Source organism: Octodon degus, unplaced genomic scaffold (assembly GCF_000260255.1).
Source record: "Octodon degus isolate 3935 unplaced genomic scaffold, OctDeg1.0 scaffold00107, whole genome shotgun sequence".
Taxonomy (NCBI): domain Eukaryota; kingdom Metazoa; phylum Chordata; class Mammalia; order Rodentia; family Octodontidae; genus Octodon; species Octodon degus.
In genome coordinates, this window is record NW_004524683.1 from 3,408,039 (window position 1) to 3,427,003 (window position 18,965).

General features: G+C 48.6%; 1 protein-coding gene across 1 annotated transcript in view; it reads left to right on the plus strand.

The window, feature by feature from the left end:
* The first annotated feature begins 18,122 nt into the window (after positions 1-18,122).
* Positions 18,123-18,965, plus strand: part of Dmrta2 (DMRT like family A2) — a 3,385-nt gene continuing 2,542 nt past the window's right edge. The window contains exon 1 of the mRNA XM_004639142.3: positions 18,123-18,771. Coding sequence (XP_004639199.1) covers positions 18,216-18,771 — 556 coding nt within the window. The 5' untranslated portion in view covers positions 18,123-18,215. The remainder of the gene's footprint in view (positions 18,772-18,965) is intronic.

The window sequence follows — 18,965 nt, forward strand, 5'->3', positions numbered from 1 at the left end:
CATGAGTGTATGTTCCCAACCCTCATACAGAGAATTACAACTCTGCACTTTCCCCAGCTCCTACCCTTTGTCCCATCCAATGACTTATGTACTGTTCAAGTGTGAGCGATCACCAGAAGTTTCACCTCCTTGGCACCTGTCTTTCCCCCACAATATCTAGGACAGTTCTGCCTGTCCTGTGACACCAGGATGCTATGTATTTGATATGTCTCACTGAGCTAGGGCTCACACCTCTGCCTTTTTATTTTCACAAATGGATTTCTACTTTGTCACCTAATCATAAGAGGCAAGGGAAACGTCAAATGGGACATTCTTGGCATGAAGATTAAACATTGTAGGAAAAAAAGCTACCATTTGTTGATACTTTCTAACTTCTCTACTAAGGTATAAGGTTTTCTTTGAGGGCTACTGACATATATGCAAGATACTTACGTACTGCTGCTGCCTTGGGTCTTCAGGTCCCATCTAGAAGGTATTGGTGAGAACCTGCTCATATACATGATGTGAATATGAAGTAATGTGTAGAGGATACTCGTACCAAGACTGGTATTTGGCCTAGCTGTGGGGAGCTGCTGTTGGGTCTGCACTGGGGCAGCTGAACCTCATAAATTCTAGCTTCCAAATTACTTATCCATCACTGTACACTGAACACAATTCTTTTTTTTTTTTTTTAAACCTCTCTATGCCTTCACCTGTCAGACCTTCTCGCTGGATGCTTTAAGTACTTTGTCTATCAGAATCTGATTAGTTGGCCCACAGGCTCTCCTATAATAAGAACTGGCTCTGCTATTTCATTCTTTTAATGTTTTAATATTAGATATGGAATTCCTATCTTGAAAGAGATTGCATTCTTTGGCTAAAAGTTCAACTTTATATATTTAAAGGGAGCAAACCCAGGACTCAGCCCCCAAGACATGTGTTTGGAGGGTTTGATTCAGTAAAAATCAGCGTTTTATTAATTTATGTATTTGCTGTGTGGGGTCATTCACGGGAACATTGTTTATACCTTCACAATAATTTCCTTTTAGCCTTGGAATGTTCTCCATAGCTATTTTTGTGTCACTTTGGTCTTTATCATAGCAGTTGAAATTCCAATTATGGTACTTTGTACTTGAACAAAAAGAGTATAAGTGCTAGGTGTGTTCCCTTGGTTTTAGTGAGAGGACTCTAATCAAAGCTGGGGATATGTCTGGTCATTCTCTCCCCTGAAGTGGATATTGGCCAGGAAAATTCCACCCTGTTTCTTTTCTCTAATGGTCCAACAGGAACCTCCTTTGGAAATGCTTAAAAGAGATATGTTCCTATATCAGGCATAGTGACACATGCCTTTAATTCCAGCATGTGGAAGACTGAAGCAAGAAGATCACAAGACTGAAGTTGGCCTGGGCTATATAGTGCATTCAAGACCAACCTGAAGGGCTGGGGAGATGGCTCAGTGGAATAAGCTCTTCCCTGGCAAGCACAAAGGCTGAGTTCAATCCCCAGTCCTGCCAAAAAGAAAAGAAAAGACCAAGCTGAACTACATAGTGAAACGCTGTCTCAACAAAAAGAAAAGAAATTTGGTTTGCTACCAGACTTATTAATTTACCTACACATAGGACCTTCTATGGCTCCAGAGGTCTGTCAGTTCCTGAAAAGAGACCCACTGTGGGGGAAGGCCAACTTAGCACTTCCTCTCCAGGGCCTCTCCTACCCTCCTATACTAGTGGCTCCACTAGATCATCATTTTGCTGCTGTAAATGTATCAAGGCACCAGCCCTTCTTTCTCCCAGTAAACCTTCTATAGCTGCTGTGGAGAAACCACGGCCCTCAACTTAGGTCTATACTCAGAAATAGCAGTCAGGGACTAGGTAGGAGTATGAATGAAGGCTCTCTGAATTCACTTTCATGTTTAACCTGTTCTGTCTCATATTCAGGCTTGACTTAATATTGTTCCTTCTCAGTCCCCTTCACTTGTGTATTCCAACAAGAGACTTCACTCTGAAACTAGTTTTATAAAAGTCACAGTTACTTGACTGTGTATGAAGTTGACACCCATTTTCAACCCTGTCTTGGAGAGTTCTCTGACTGGCCTGTTGGATTCCAGAAACTCCCAGCTAGGCCCTGTCACCTCAGCTAATTGTCACCATTTACTCATGATATTCTGGCCTGTTGGGCTCCAGATAGGAAGCCAACACAATTTTACTTTCCTGTAAGCTAACATTGAAATGCTAATTCACCACATCATTAGCAATTTCCTCTGTAGTTCTTCCTCCTAAACTTAAGCTTCCTTGGGCTACACATCCCAGCCTCCAGAAGAGAAAATGAATCAGGGGCACAATCCCCGGTTCCACCAAAAAAAAAAAAAGTGAATCAATATATGCTAGGCCCACTTGTTTAGTGAGCTTCAGGGTTCCCTGTTCTCCCATCACCCCAAGTTCACTCCCTGGTGTTCTTGGATTGCCAGTTGTGTGTTTTAGAGAATTAGTCTGGAACTTTAAGGCAGGATTGCCAACTTCCCATTGCCTTTCTCAGAAAGTACAGTTTTTTGGTTTGGGGTATTGCCATGTCCTAGCACTATTAGTTGTATGAGACATGCATACAGGTGTTCATCTCTAAATTGGAAACATCCAAAGTCTAAATTAAATGAAAGCATTTTTATGTAATCTTTTATGTAGTAAGAATAAGATTTAAGCTTGTATCAAGCTTGCTTATTAGTGAGTTAGAAACAGGAAATACATTTGTAATTGCATTAAAAGTGCCACTCCCAAAAGTTAGATGCAGACCTGAGTGTGGGAGTCAGTGGAAAGGATTTTTAAGAGGTTGTACAGTTCTGGCAGGTTTCTTCCAAAGCACAAAATGTTTATATTTGGGTATGAGAGAGGGTCTTTCTTAGCTCCATTAGCAGCCCAACTCCGTGGGACACATCCATCTGTCCCCTCAGCCTCTCAGCTACCAATCCTGGACCCCACAGGTGGGTGACCCATAAGGAGTCCTGAGCTCAGTGCAGGAGAAAGTCACAGTCCAGAGTAAGACTCATAGTCATTGTAACCTTTTCACATTGGTTTTCTTGATTATTTTTAAAATTCTAGGAAGTAGGAAGATTTTCACATACATTCACACTCCAGAGACAGTAGTGTCTTTCAGTTTGAGCATTGATTCTGCCAATCACATTATCAGATTCTCAATGCAGCCATTGGTAGCAATCGAAGGACCACCACTTACATTGTACAACATCAGAATATTTGGGAAGTTGAACCTGTCTTTTTTATTAAGCCATGTTTTTATCTAAAACTCCCAAAGAAAGTGCAATCAGTAAGTTTCTTGCCTTGAGCCTCCTCTGCCCTTTCTCTCTTGTCTCCATCTGCTTTAGAGGTTAACCCTTAACGACCGCAATAGTCATATAGCTCCTCTCAGCAACACTTTGAAAGTTTGATCTGAAAGAAATATCAAAAGAGACTTGTTCTCCAGTCTTCTTTGTCCTAAGTTCTTTGCACACCATATGTTACTGGTGGTCTTAGTTCTGACAGGTGGTGTGATGTGTAACAGCTCTGGAGCCACTTGCCTAAGTTCAAGCCACTTCTTTGCTTGCTAGCAGTGTGCCTAGAGAAGTCACTTCACCTGTCTGTGCCTCAGCCTTGCATGTGTAACAGTGCCTCCTTGATGAGGTTTCCAGAAAGGTAGATGGATTCATGTGCAGGAGCTGTCCTCTGTCCTGCAAACTCAAGCGGGATGTGAGAAAGGAGGTTGGAGGACAGCAGCTGTGAGAAGGGGCAGTTATGGAGAAGGACACAGAAGAAAGGACCAAAACTGCAGAAAGCAAGAAGTCCAGGCATACTATTCTAGGCCACCTTGGGACAGAGTCCAAAAGCTCTGCTGAGCATTTAGGGTGAGCACAGCATTTTTCTTTAGCACTCTGGCCAAGTAAAGTGGGTGTTCTTGAGCTTTTTAAGAGGCAGCAGCTCAAAAGCAAGTAATCGACCCAAAGTCCACACTGATATGCAGAAGAGCAATTTCAAACCTCAACCTTCATCTCCAAAGCCCCTGCTTTGTTTCTGAGAAAATATAAACTTGTTATCAAGCCATTTCAAATAATAATTATAGTATAATGAATTTTAAACTAATCGGTAAAACTGCATTTTATTTTATATAAAAGTCTACTCCCCGGGGTGATTCTTTCCCCAAGAGTTCTGAGTGCTTCAGGTACATAGAAATGTGTCAGGAGCCAAAATTCTACCAACACGTTTTATTTTTTAAGTATTCAGTAATTTAAGAATCCCCTGCTCCTTCATCCCTTATCCCATTGCCATTTCTTGCCCTCTGACTGAAAGTCTCACTAGGATTATAAAACCATGTCCTAGTTGATCTTCATATTTCCAGGCCCTTCTTTTCCACACCATACTCCACAACCCTGCCTGCCCACAATGAGCGCTCTGAACACCTGCCTATAGAGCTACACTCCCCATCCCACACCCAGCCCCCTTTGATCCTCTCAAAACTTCCCTTTGTCCTCCATATAAATGTGTGTGTGTGTGTGTGTGTGTGTGTGTGTGGTTTTTTTGTTGTTTTGTTTTGTTTTTGTGGAACCGAGGATTGAACTCAGGTCCTTGCACTTGCCAGGGAAGCACTTATTCCACTGAGCCATCTCTCCGGCCCATGGTTTCATGGTTTGGATTTAAACTGGCCCCTAACCTCCCTCCCATCTTCATCTCCAGTGCTGTCTTCCATGTAGCCTACAGCTACCTTCAGTTTCCTGAGTTTGCTGGCTTGTCATCTTTGGCCATTCCCTCTGCCGTTCTGGACTTTCACCACCCTCCATCATGTTCTTTTAGACTTCTTTTAGACTTCTTCCTGTAAGATATTTCCTTGACTGCTACCCTCAAATACACACACACACACACACACACACACTCCACCCTGTAGATGCCTGCACTGTGATTCCTCAGCCCCACCTGCCCTTTCTATAGCATGAGATCCTTCTTAACTGCAGCTTTCAGCTCATGTACCGCAGCCTGCACCCCCCCGCCCCAGGCTTTGAAGCCCTGAAAGGGTCTGAATCACCTCAAACCATGGAGTCCTAGCATAGTAACTACTGGGTAATATGAACACAGTACATTTGAATTCATTAACTGAATTTTAATAAAGATACTGGTAATCAAGTACTAATAAAGGGGTCTCTTCCATCTCTAACCTCCAACTCATTGAAAAACAGATCTTAACCAACTCTTTTATTTCCAGAGCCAGCCCAGGGTCTGGCAGATAGCACCCTGCACCCAGTGGTTACTGAAGCAGTTAATTAATTGGAACTGGAGAGAAACCACCAAGGTTTCCTTTTGCTAAGGAAAAGAGGAGTAAAAGAATTGGTATTGATTCCATAGGTATGCCCCACAGAATAGAAGGGCTTCATAAGGCCTGTCCTCACCATTGTCAGAATGGCTCTGAGGTCACCACTATCATCCTTACTTTACAATTAAAAAGTTAAGAGAAACAAAGTCATGTCAGCCTCACATAGTTAGTAGAAGAGGCAGTGAGCTTCTCTGGATCTTCACCGTGCTCATACGTACTGCTATTCCTCTTCAATGAGACCTCCTCCCTAGGCCAGTTTACTTGTGTGATTTTTTTCATTGGTACATGGGTGCAGTACACAATGGCAAGTAGCAGCCAACATTTCCCATACACTCCCCTCCCTAGCCTTTCAGCATATTGTACTTACCTAGATTTCATTCTTGCCCTCTGAAGGATCCCTCTGGCTTTCATGCAGTTCATCTCTTCTTCTAAATGTCAAAAGCCCGAGTTCTTTCCTCAGCCTCTGCACTTCTTTCAGACTCTCCTTAGATAGCAATTGGTATGTCAAGACTCACTCAGAATTTGCATAAAGTAGAGTCAATCTGATTTACTAATTTATCCCTTAGCACAGGTTTGGTGCTGTGTAAGTGGCTTGCTAAGTATCTATTGACACAAGAATGAACATGCCCATTGTATGCCAAATTCTCTGAGATTTATTTCTGATAGCCCATTTCTTCCTGGTGGCAATTTGTGAAGTAGGAGCTATTGTTTTCCTCACTTCACTGGTGAGCAAAGGAAGGCCAAGGAGGTCAGGTAATCTGCTCAAGGTCACACAGCTAACACACCAACCAGTCAGGACTCACATTCACATACCAACCACTTGGCTCCAGAGTTCAGACCAGTGCCACTGCCCTGCAGGGACCCCAAGGCAAATTAAAGGCTCTTCTAGTCCCTGCACTTCCCCCAGTTGTCACGTTATTGTGATTATTTGCACAGAAGTCTCCCCCACTGGTCTATGACAAGTCCCCTGCCTCATGGTACCTAGCACAGAATACTGACAGTAACTATGAATGAATAAATGGTAGAACTACTTGATGAAGTGTCACATACTGTCACTGTTTCAGACTTAAAGAGATCAAGTCATTTGTACAAAGTCTTATAGCTACTATGACAGATAATTATATCACCCATACTTCAGCCAATCTCCAAAGCAAATATTTTTTCCTTCATGTGTTTTCAGTAGACCAGTGTTAAGTGCTATGTGAGTATCCTGTGCCTTATAATTATTGAGTTCACTTTTTTTTTTTTTTTTTTTTTTGGTGGTACCAGGGATTGAACTCAGGATCCTGTGCTTGTCAGGCAAGTGCTTATTCTACTAAGCTATCTCCCCGGCCCCAAGTTCACTTTCATTCATTCATATTTGAAGCCTTTTTTTGGCGGTGGGGGGGTACCAGGGATCAAACTCAGGACCTTGCTCTTGCCAGGCAAACCCTTATCCCACTGAGCTATCTCCCCAGCCCATTGAAGCCTTTGTTAAATACCATTCTCAAAAAAAAAAAAAAAAAAAAAGAAAAGAAAAGAAAAAACCATTCTCAGCCTCCAGCCTTGACCCAAAACTCTAAGCTGGGGGCAGGATGGGGCTGCCAATAGTAGGGTAGTACTGAAAGGGTTCCCAGAGCTGTGGGAAGCCAGAGGAGGCCCCTGGACTGGTAGTCAAAAATAGCCTTGGGAGAAGAGATAAGCACCATCTGAGAGCTCTCTGCCCAGAGTGCTGCATGCTAAATAGGCCAGCAAGCCTGACCATCTGAGAGTTCAGAATAAGAAGAGGGAGGATCAGAATGGAGCTTGCCCACTGGGCTTGGGTCTCCAGGCCCTGCAAATGTTATCTGCTTTACCTGAGCACACACCAGTACACTGGTAACATTTGCATAAGACTTTTCTGAGGAGATGGCAACTAGGAGAGTCTAAATGAAACCCTTCTTTGTGCTTTGGGGTCAGGAGAAGCAAAAGTAGGGAGTACCAGGTGAGCAACTAGGAACTTGCTGTATTTCCAGAGGTGAGTGCCAAGGCCTCAGCTGAATATCCTGCATCAGAATTGTAACAACAGCAACACCGGAAGCCCGCTTTCTGGTGCTTGTGCCAGGCTCCAGCAGGCCAGTTCTGGGAGCTGGATGAGGAAAGTGGCCGCAATCCCATTTCCTGGTCTCCACAAACTTTTCTGTAGATGTAAAGAGCACTTCTCGGCCCTGGCACATACTACTATGTTGCCCTGGAAAGCCACTTCCCCTTTGTGCCTCAGTTTCCTCTAACATGAACTGAGATGAAGGTGGCTGCTTGCAGGTCCAGAGACTGCAGAATACAGAAAAAAGGCAAGCATCTGGCATTGGCTGGACCTACTCAGCCACCCACAAGCTCATTTGAAATTAATTCAGGAGGATCGTTATGAGTCCCAGCTGTGTAGTGAGACCCTGCACAAACAAAGGGGGACAGTGAGATAGCTCAGCGAACTAAGGGCTTGTCTCGGTAAGTGCAGGGGCCAGGGTTCAATCCCTGGCACCACATGTGGCGCTGGCCCCGCCCTCTGGCACACTGAGCCTACAATGGAGTCCAGGCCTGATGGCGCATGCCCATAATTCCAGCACAAGGGAGGCAGAAAACAGGAGGTTCTGCTTTGTGAGTTCACACGCTATGGGAGGTCACAGGCACAGATAAAAGAACATGCTGTCTGGAATAACAGTAGTACTGCACCAACATTTTGGAGACTAGGTTCTAAAGGATTAGTAGAAGTGTTCTGGGTAGCTAAGTGGCCTGGGGCTGAGAACCTTGGGGAGGCAGATGTTTGTGTGTCATTACCATTGCAAGCCTGTAGTCTGTGCCCCCCATGGGTATCTTCCACCCTGACCTCTATCTCAGGAAAGATGCTTGACCTGTTGGATCTGCCCCAGCTAGTATCAAGCTCCAGATTAGAGAAGAATGGGCCAGGTGGGCCCTGCACAAGGCAGCCAGAAACTCACCTGATCCCCACACAGGCCAGGAGACTCGGCCAAGTTGGTGGGAAATGGGAAGGGGCTGTGAAGAAGCTAGACTAGCACTCTGCATGAGGAAAAAGTGAAAACAGATTGTGTGTGTGAACAGCCAGGGGGCATGTGGGTGGTCAGTTTCCATACCCACCTCTCCTCAGTTTGGTCTCTGACTTGGTTAGGGGACTTGCCAGCAGTCCCTCACTGTACTTCTGAGGTGCTGCTCAAATCCAGTCAGATCCAGCCCAGGAGCCAGCCCTAATCCCATTCTCCACCCACTCTCCTTTCTGGACAACATGGGGCACTGCTGTCCCCCAGGTAGTCCAACTGGGGTGACTGCAGACCAACCAAGGTCGCACATCAGAGTGGAGGCTCTGAGTCTGAGAGATGCATTAGCTGATTCCTGGAGTTGCTACTTCCAGAGGCATTTTCTGGGGATTGGAGCCAGGAGAAAGGTAGACCCAAGAAGTTCACCCTGTGAGTACACACAATTGCTAAAACCCCAGAAAGACTTGCAAATCCCCTGAGTCTTTCTTTCCTCTGCATCTTCCTTCCTTTGCATAGTCACTTCTGTAAGAACTAATTTGAAAATTTTTATCTAGGAATGACTGTGCAAGCTCACAGAGAAAATTATCTTCTATCTCTTACTAAGTTGGGATCACCTTGTCCTCAAAAAAAAGATGCAATTCCAAAAAAATTTTAAGCAGAAGTATAGGCTTACTCAGAAAGAAGTTCCAAGACAAACACACTATAACCAGGAACTTTTTTAATGCTCTTGTCACCAGTTGAAAGTTGTAGTGGGTGAAGAGTTCATTCTCAGCAGTTACGCATACCAAAAATGTACACTGAAGACACAGAACCGTAGGAAGCAAACAAGGATACTTACCAAGAGACACACAGTTACAAATAAGTATTCTGTCTTAGATAGAAACATCCCATAATGTGAAGAGGCATACTAGCCCTCAAGTTTCTAAAAGCTAAAGGTACTTACATTTCCAAATTTACTTTTTCTTTTGGAAATTAACTTTACAATTAATAAAATGTTTAATCAGAAATCTATGTTTTGAAAGTAACCTTTAGAACTTTTAAAAAGAAGAATTGGGGTCAGAAATATGACTTCCTTCCCAAACATTAGAGAATTACAGTAATTAAAATGATAAAGCTTGTTCAAGAAGAGTAAACAGTTCCCTAGAAGAGAAACTAAAACTGACCAAGGCCTTCTGAAATTTTAGTATATAGTGTATGGTCGGTGGGGGGAAACAGGCTCATTACATGATGCTGTGATAACTGCTTAATCATTTGGGGGAGGGGCCGGTAGATGGCTCAGTAGAATAAGTGCTTCCCTGGCAAGTGCAAGGGCCTGAGTTCAATCCCCAGTTCTGAAAAAAAAAATAAATCATTTGGGGGAAATTGTTACAAGCATCACACCTCCCATCAAAATTAATTCCTTTTTTAGGTTTTATTTTTGGTTTTGCTTTTTTTTTTTTTTTTTTTTTTTTTTTTTTTGCAGGGTCTCACTACACAGCACAGACTAATAGTGATCCTCCTGTTTTCTGCCTCCCTTGTGCTGGAATTAAGGGCATGCCCCACCATGCCTGGACTCCAGGCTTAGTGTGCCAGAGGGCAGGTCCAGTGCCACATGTGGTGCCAGGGATTGAACCCTGGCCCCAGCACTTACAGAGACAAGCCCTTAGTCCGCTGAGCTATCTCACTGCACCCCCCTTTTGTGCAAGGTCTCACTACACAGCTGGGACTCAATGATCCTCCTGAAGTAATTTCAAATGTGGTAAAAGTATAAAGGTAAATAATGGAATAGGTCAAATATAAAAATAGACTGAGCCAGGCATGGTGGCACACGCCTGTAACCCCAGCACTTGGGAGGCTGATACAAGCAAATCACTACGAGTTCAAGGCCAGCCTAAATTACAGAGCAAGACCCTGTCTTCAAAAAACTAAGATAAATTTTAAAATGAATAAAATAAAAAATAGGTGCCATTGGGAGTGGTGGCCAAAGTCTCCTATCCCTGCTACCCAGGAGGCTAAGGCCAGAGGATCAAAAAGCCACAAGGTTGCAGCCTGCCTAGACAATTTAGCATGAGCCTCAAAACAGGACTGGGAATGTGTCTCCCTGGTGGCATGCCTAGCATGCAGGAAGCCTGGGTTCAAGCCTCAGACTATACAGGAAAAAGAAATGAATATTCAGTACATATATTATGGTGCAAGAGCTACAATCTGTAAGAAAAAAATAGCAAATGTGGCTACCTTAAAAAAATTGTAACTGGGCATAACAATGATAAAGCAAAAATTTGGAGAAGTGCAGCAGACATAGTGGTGAAGAGGATACTGCTGTCTTTGGTAAACTGATAGCCATTAAAATTAAGGAAAAGAGTTCTATGATCAAAAAAGGGTATGAATGGATTTTGTTTGTTTGTTTTGTTTTTGTTTTTTTGTTTTTTGGTGGAACCGGGGATTGAACTCAGGTCCTTGCACTTGCCAGGGAAGTGCTTATTCTACTGAGCCATCTCCCTGGCCATAAATGGATTGTAAAAAAAATAAAAAAATAAAAAAAAAACCACGAATGACCAACACGTGTAGAGAAAAAAATAACTAAGGAAGTGCAAATTATAGTGAGAGTAAGATACTACTTGTTTGAATTGTCAGATTTAAAACATCAACAAAGATGCACTTGCCTTAAACTTTTTCCTTGATAAACACTTTCCCAAGGGATTTTTAACAAGTAGCTATCAAAAGCCTTAAACAACAACAACAAAAAACCCTCTGATCAATGTTATTTCTAGAAATGTATCTTAAGGAAGTATTTGGGCAAATTCACAAAGGATTATGGGAGCAAAACTGGAAACAAAGTCAATATCCATTAAAGAATTGGCTAAATTAAAATACACTCATACAATGAAATAATCTTTAAATTATGTAAACATATTGATTACTATGAAAAAGTTTATCATAATTGCAAACAAAAAAGTAACAGAAGTATTACGAAAAATGGTTAGAGAGGGCCGGGGAGATGGCTCGGTGGAATAAGCGCTTCCCTGGCAAGCGCAAGGGTCTGAGTTCAATCCCTGGTTGGGGGGGAGGGGACCAACTAGGAAAAATGGTTAGAGACATATACACAAAAAATATTTTGCTGAATTGTCAAAAATATTTTATGCTTGACATCAGAACAGTGTTTCTGTTTGGGAAACGTCTCACAGTCAGGATCTCTTTCCTTGAGAAGCCCTCCTCAGCCTATTCTCAAGATTAGAGACTCGGGCTGCAGCTCTCTTCTTACTGTAAGGTCACTGATAGGTGACTATGTCCCTTGTTGGCAAACAGCTTTGTAAGGGTCCCTCACAGGTGATTCATTTCAGGGCTTCAGCACCTGCCAAATACTAGGTGCTTAACAAATCCTGTCACATAATTGAATGAATGAATGAATGAATGAATGACCCCTTTCTCTAGTGTTTGTGAAGTATGGAAATGGAAACCTCTAGAATGTTAGCGGAGAAGATAGGCCTGAGAGTGAACGTTAAAATGCGATTCTACCTTTCTGAAGGCACAGGAACACCGTGGCCCCAGACAAATTACTTTGCCACGTTGAACCTTGGCTGCTTGGTTTCTGAAACGTGGAAGTCGTACCTGCCCCAAGGACTGTGTGCCAAGCAAGACAGCACACACTGAGAGTTCAGCAGGGTTACAACACATAGTAGGCACTCAAAATACAAGCACATAGGCGGTGAGCCCCACTTGAAGAGCGCTCGTCTCAGGCTCAGATTCACCCAAACCCGGAGTCTGTGAGACTGGAAGCTGGCGAGCCTAGCCAGCCGCCTCCCTTACGCGTACCCTGCAGACACCAGATTTGGTCCAAGGAGAGTTGTGCCCGCTGGGGCTCAGCGCTGGGGGCTCCTCCCTCAGCACCAGTGCCTCGGCTCCACGGTCTTCTTTTGCCTCCCCAAGCGCTCCTTAGCTGGGGGGTCAGGGGCCTGGGAGGAAGGTGAGCCCGTGAGGATTGAGTCCTAGGGGCACAGAGGGCCTTGGGTCTTTGGAGCCCAGGAACTGTTCAGATCCTTGGCGCCGCATGGGGTACTCCCGGTTCGAAGTTTGCTCTGTTCCATACTGTTTGTGGGATGTGAGACAAGGCACTTCACCACTCCGAGTCGAGTTTCTCCCCTAACACGTGGAATAATGGGACCCGCCGGGTACAGGGTGGTGCGACTTCCATGAGGCTCTGTGGGGAGGCACCAGGCGAAGGTCCCCTGGGGGAGGACTGCGCGAAAAGCCCAGACTCAGCAGCTGTGGGAGGAAGTTTTCTTTGCTCCGAAACTGTCTGGTCCCTGGCTTGGCTTAGGCTCGATCCATGGCTTTAACCACGGAAAGGGATCTTTTCAGCACGAACAGGAACAGCAAACCAGGCTTCTTCCTGTGCCCCCGGAGGTGCGTGCGGCTGAGGGTCTTAACCAGAGGGCCCCCTGAATTGATCTGGACAAAAATGTGTGTATTTGTGTACAAGTGTGTGCCTACGCACGAACGGGAGCGTCCGTGGTTGTGCGAGGAAGAATCGGGCGTCCTACCGGACCCCTTCTCCCAGAGGCGCCTCCCTGTCTTCGCTGCACCCCCTTCCCGGGTGAAGTTTCAGCCAAACTAACGGAATCCAGCGCGGCTCGAGAAGAGGTGGGGGCGGGAGGGGCGATTCCGTCCTGGAGCCACCGGTTTGGGGATAATTACTTTTAATGTCAGAAAGATTTAGTTTAATATCATCTCTATTAGGCTGCCGGGAGGGTAATTAAACGGGACGCGTCGCAGCCGGCAAACAGATGGCTTCTGCTTGCTCCGAGGCCGCGGGCAAACAGCGTAAAAGTCAACGCCTCCCAGGTCCCCGCCGGCGCCCCCAGCTCTGCTGCGAGTCAGTATCGACGCCCAGCTCCCGCCCCGGCCCCGCCCCGGCCCGGGCCCCGCCCCTCAGACCCGGGACCCGGGACCCGGGACCCCGATCCTGAAGCTGCTAGGCGTGGCCACGGTGGGCGGGCTCGGTCGTGGGGAAGGGTACGGGGCATTTTCTTGGCTAGGTGCTTTCGCCCCGGGAGCCAACCCTTGGCACCGCAGAGGCGTCAGGGGTGATGCTGCGCCAAAGGCGCCTGTGAACCCTGCACGTGAGTGAGGACAGGCCCTGTGCTCTAGGCGGCCTCGTCTGTCCCGAAGATCTCTGGCCTTCTCTGCACCGCCCCGGGCCGCAGGGCTGGTGTCCGAGGCTCCGTGGACCCTGAAAGGCACGCTCTGCGAGGCTGTGCCTGGCTGCGCAGTCACCTGAGGCAGGAGTCTATGGGTCTCTCGCAAGTGGAGGCCCACGCTAGAGGACGCACTGATTAGAATTTGAGAGGTCAAACTTTCTGAAAGCCTCCTTGGGCATAGGGCAGTGTCAGATGCGAGCACGACTCTGGATGCGCTCACTGCACATGTGCGTCCGAATTTCCACAGTGAACTGTACACCCACATGTGGGTGTGAATCCACTCTCCGGGGATGTGTACGGCGGGTAGCCCCTCTTTCCTCAGCCTACTTATGTTTTCCCACAGCTAGCAGCTCATCTGGACCCATTCAGGTTCTCTCCCTGACCGGTTCAAACAAGGAGGGTCCAGCCCTCAGCGACCCGGGAAGCTGGGCAAAGGCACCTCCCCTGTCCGAGCGTGGGCCCAGTGACCTCTGTCTACGACAGATATTCTGCCTCCCTCCAGAACACATTCACTTACTTGAGCACCCTAACCTCAGAGGGCGGGAGAGAGAAGGTTGGGGTCTGGGACCTGTGGGGACCTGATGTGAGTGGGAGCAGCCCAAGAAGACAGGCCGCAGACCTAGGGAAAGGAGCTCCCTATGCTTTGCTAGATGGGGTTCTAGAACGCTCCCTACTCCTCCTTAGGAAAGGTTTCCAGTCCTCTTGGCTCCTGCGAACGACCGAAGCGAGAGAATCTCCAAGTGGCCTGGCCTCAATAGCAATAAAAGATACCTGGGCCACCATCCTCCTCCAACCTAAGCGGATTTGTTTATTTTACTTTGACTTAAAATAATTTCTTGAAAACTTCAAGGGTGAAGCTCTGGGAGTGGGCCCCTCGCGACCCCCGCGGGTATGCCCAGCGAATGGATGGATCCTCGAGCCCCCTACCCCCACCAGGGTGCAGCTGTCGCGTGGATTTCCTCAGCTGTACCACCTCAGGGTGCTGCAAGTTAAGGCTCGGTCCTGCGCTCCTGGCGGATCTGTTACTCCCAATGTACTGTCTTAGCCGCACTCCACCCAAGACCATCTCTGTAGTTGACTTTTTTCTCCCAAACCCATTCCCAGGCTCCAGAGAGAATGGGATTTCCTGGGAGCCAGCGGCCTGTTTCAGTCCCTCTCGCAGACTATCCGAGTCGCAGCTCCCTCTTGCTTGCCCTGTTGAACTTTCTTCATCAGATTCTTCCACACTTCACCCCCACCCATCAAGTCTGGTCCTTCAAGTTGGCTGCTTCCAGGGGAGAAAGCATGGCACTCTGGGGCGCGGGGTTCTTGGCCGGCAGTGGAGCCCTGTCGGTCACACTTTTTTCCCTGGTCCTTGTTTTCGGGGTCATGGCCCTTCCTGCGCTCCAGGGTTGTGCACGCCTGGGCCAGACCCCTGTTGCCAGGGATGGTGAAGGAAGGCCAGAAAACCACACAAAGTTGAGGGTGGAGGGAGAACAACCAGGGAGCTCACTTTTCTCATTTAAATGATGTTTTTACTCTGAAGGAGAAAGAAAAGTGGAGAATAAAAGTGACAGTGACAGAATGTTAGCTCTAGAAAGGTAAAGGCATCATGGGGGGGAGGCACCGTGATAAAATCAGAGCTGGAGAGGCCAGGGCATTAACCGAACATGGCCATCATCAGGGAAACAAAATTCGAAACCTGTTACCTCCTTGGCTGTCCCTCCAGGCAGTGACGTCAACACAGGTAGCACAAGGCGAGGCCAAAGCTGCTCTTTGGCCTCGGAGACCTCGACTCCCGCCGGTCAGAAGAGATGGACGCGCGTCCAGGATCCAGGATGACTGGGGAGGCGCAGAGGTTGTGCTTTACTTTCGTTCGAAAAAGACAAAAACTTTTCGTTAATTTAAAACGACAAAAAGAATCCCATCGCTAGAGAAAAAACAAATCGAGACGAGGAGAATCCAGGCAAGGAGAGTACAAAAGGGGCTGGGAAGACGGCGGGGACAGGGAGGGCAAAGCGCAGAACGCACTGCGGCTGCTGGAACGGGCAGGAAGCGCGATCTCACTTCTCTCTGAACTGCTCTTTTAAAAACGAAAATCCTAACTACAACTTACCCTCCGTGACGCACCAAGAGATCTAGAATGAAGGCTCTGAGCTTTCAAGGCAAGGGTGTGTGTGCGCGGGGCGGTGGTGGGGAGAGCAAAACAGCCTCCACCTACCCCACACGCGCCGGACTTGGGACTCGCTGAAACAGAGCCAGAAGGAGGCAGGAAAAATCGTCTTGGCATTTATGCCAGGAGCACCCTTCCGTGCCTACCCTCACACCCCCATTCCAATCCCAGCCCGACTGCAGTAATTGAATTGTCACCTGCCCCCATCCCGCCCCAGGCCGCCGGGGCCACTAGGGAAGCTTCGATTTGCCAAGCGCCGGGGGCCAGTGAGAGCCGCACAGCCAAGCCGGCGCCCCCGAAGCCGAGGGGTTACACACGTCTGCGTAGAGAGACGCACCGGACACGGTAATTAGGAGCAATTCACACGCTCTCGGGCGCACGGAAACTTCTTGTCACGATATTTTCAACGCTCCTGCTCGCCCACTTTTTTTCCACTGCTTCGCCGTCGCGCCCCCTCCCCTCCCGGAGGCGCTCAGTGCAGCTTTTGGAGTTTCGAATCTTTCGGACACTGCAGGATGAGGGGCTCCCCGGGCGCGGGCCTGGCCAATCAGAGCGCCGTCTGCCTCCCCTGGCCAATGGCAGGCGCCACATTGTTGTCCAATTCTGTCTAATGGAGCCCTAAGGAGCAACAATAGAACGGGCGAGCGGCTCATTGAGAGTCTGGCAGCGCCGGGCACTGGGCCCCGGCTGAGCGCAGCGTCCGGCGCGCACCGCGAGGGGACGTGGCGCGGCAAGAGCTGGGTCGCGGGTTCCAAGCAGCCGGCCCCCAAACGGGCCCCAGCCCGGTTCCCGACGGAAGGGTTGGACCGCGCTGCGTTCCGAGGGGTCCGGAAGTTCGGACATGGTGACGGAAGGAGGGTGAAGTGGTCAGATAAGGGCCGGGGACGGGGGAAGAGGCCGAGTGCCAGCGTCAGGAGCAGAGCTGGGAGGCGCGGGCCGCGCCAGCCGAGGAGGACCCGGAACCCAAGGCAGGTAGTTGAGAGCTGCAGGGACAGCAGCGCGGGGGAGACCCGGCCCGCAGCCCCAGTAGAGCAAGGCCTTCTCGGCCCGAGGGGACTCGCGGACAGAGCAGTCTGAAGGGCCTGGGGAAAGAGGCACCTGCGCCAAGGGAGGAGGTCTGGGGTTCTCGGGCGGATGGAGCCGCGAGGATTCAGTCCTGGGTTCCGTCGGAGGGCGGGATGTGGAGGGGGAAGGTGGGCAGAGAAGGCCGTGGCGGGAGCCAGGAGATGGGCCCTGCTTGGGCCTCTGGGCTTGTGGCGCAGGTGGGACTCCTGTGTCTGTTCTCAGCCAGTTACGGAGGCCGCTGCCCTGCCTCTCTGCGGCCTGAGGAGCCATCCAAGTTCCAGAAACCCAGTTTAGAAACGAGAACTCGGGAACCTGCGCTCCAGCGGGGTCCCAGGGGCTGCCAAGACTTGGAGGAGGGCGTGTCTGGCGACGGCGTCTGTAAAGTGGGAGGAGTGGGAGGGGCAGCGTGAGGCTGTAGGAGAGAAGGATCCCCTTGGGGCAAAGCATAACTTTTCGCTGGACACTTCCTTCCCAACTACTCCAGAATACAAGGATAAAAACTGTACCACAGGCTTGGCCCCATACCTATCCTTACCTAGCTTTGCCTAAACGTTCTTCTCTCCTGCTCCGTGTCTCTCTTGGACATCCTGGGTCCCAGACGCCCATATCAGGTGTTTTTCGATGTTTTCCTTGCCTTTCAAACTAATCTTTGGGCTGGGTTTGCTTTCCAAAGAAAGTTTCTTCCACTGAATTTTCTCTTTACTCTGTCCTAAGTCTACTAAACTCAGTCCCACATGTTCTCTCTCCGTCTTCTGCCCCAGGAGCATTACCAGAACTTACATTTTTAGGGGATCCAGGGCCAGAGGCCTATATTTGCCCCAAGTTTTGTTTTCAATCCATTATTCTGCTTTTACAGAAAGCTATAATTTCTGTTCTTGATTTTTCTCTCAAACTTTTCTGGTCCCACCCACATCAAAGACAAAAACAAACAAACAAAAAACAAACTCTAAGGCAACCTCCTCAGCTCTATAGCCTAACATCACTCCCCTCATCTTCCACCAATCTGAACATTTTGCTCTGGTGTTTTCTGCTTTGTCTTTGACACCAGCATAACAGTTGGTCTAAATTTTTTTTGTGTAATCCGAGTCCCATCAAGCAAACATTTCTCTCTGTTTCACCCCAATTAACCTAAACTTTTGGGATATTTTCTTTTTCAAATTCTCCTTACATTCATCTGAACCAGTGACTTTCAAATTTTGTTTTTTTAATTTTTTTCAGAGGAACTTATTCAAACTAAATCTTACCCCAAGCATGTAAATCATATATAAGAGTAGTTGTGATGGGAGTGCGGTGGGGGATCGCGGATTTACCATGTATCCCCAAAACAGATGCATCTTCTCTCCACTGTTTGGCGACCTCTACCCAAACTTCTGGAGCCAAACTTTTTCTTGCTAAGCTTGGATTCCTCGATCTGAGTTTTAGTCTAGCACGCAGCGCTTTCCTCATTTAGATCTCTCTTTCCCACTTCCTCCCACATCAGGTCCTGTCATGGAGCTGCGCTCGGAGCTGCCCAGCGTGCCCGGCGCGGCGACGGCGGCAGCGACAGCGACAGGGCCGCCCGTGGCATCTGTGGCGTCGGTGGCGGCAGCCGCGGCTGCAGCCGCCTCGCTCCCGGTGAGCGTAGCGGGGGGCTTGCTGCGGGCGCCCCCGCTGCTGCTGCGGGCCGCAGAGAAATACCCGCGGACCCCGAAGTGCGCGCGCTGCCGCAACCACGGCGTGGTGTCGGCACTCAAGGGCCACAAGCGCTACTGTCGCTGGAAGGACTGCCTGTGCGCCAAGTGCACGCTCATCGCCGAGCGCCAGCGCGTCATGGCGGCGCAGGTGGCGCTGCGCAGGCAGCAGGCGCAGGAGGAGAACGAGGCGCGCGAGCTGCAGCTGCTCTACGGCACCGCCGAGGGCCTGGCGCTGGCCGCCGCCAACGGCATCATCCCCCCGCGGCCCGCCTACGAGGTGTTTGGCTCTGTGTGCGCCGCCGACGGCGGGGGCCCGGGAGCGGGGGCGCCGGCGGGACCCGGAGCTGGCGCAGCAAGCGCAGGGGGCACAGGTGAGAGCACGGTCAGGTGGGCAGGGGCCAGGTCCGGGCGCAGGGGCAGGCATTTGTCTCTACTGAAATGGAAAAAAAAAAAAACAAAAAACAAAAAAACAAAACCAAAACTCATGTCTTTAGGGCTGGGGAAATAGCTCAGTAGAATAAGCACTTGCCTGGCAAGCACAGGGTCCTGATTCAATCCCCAGTAC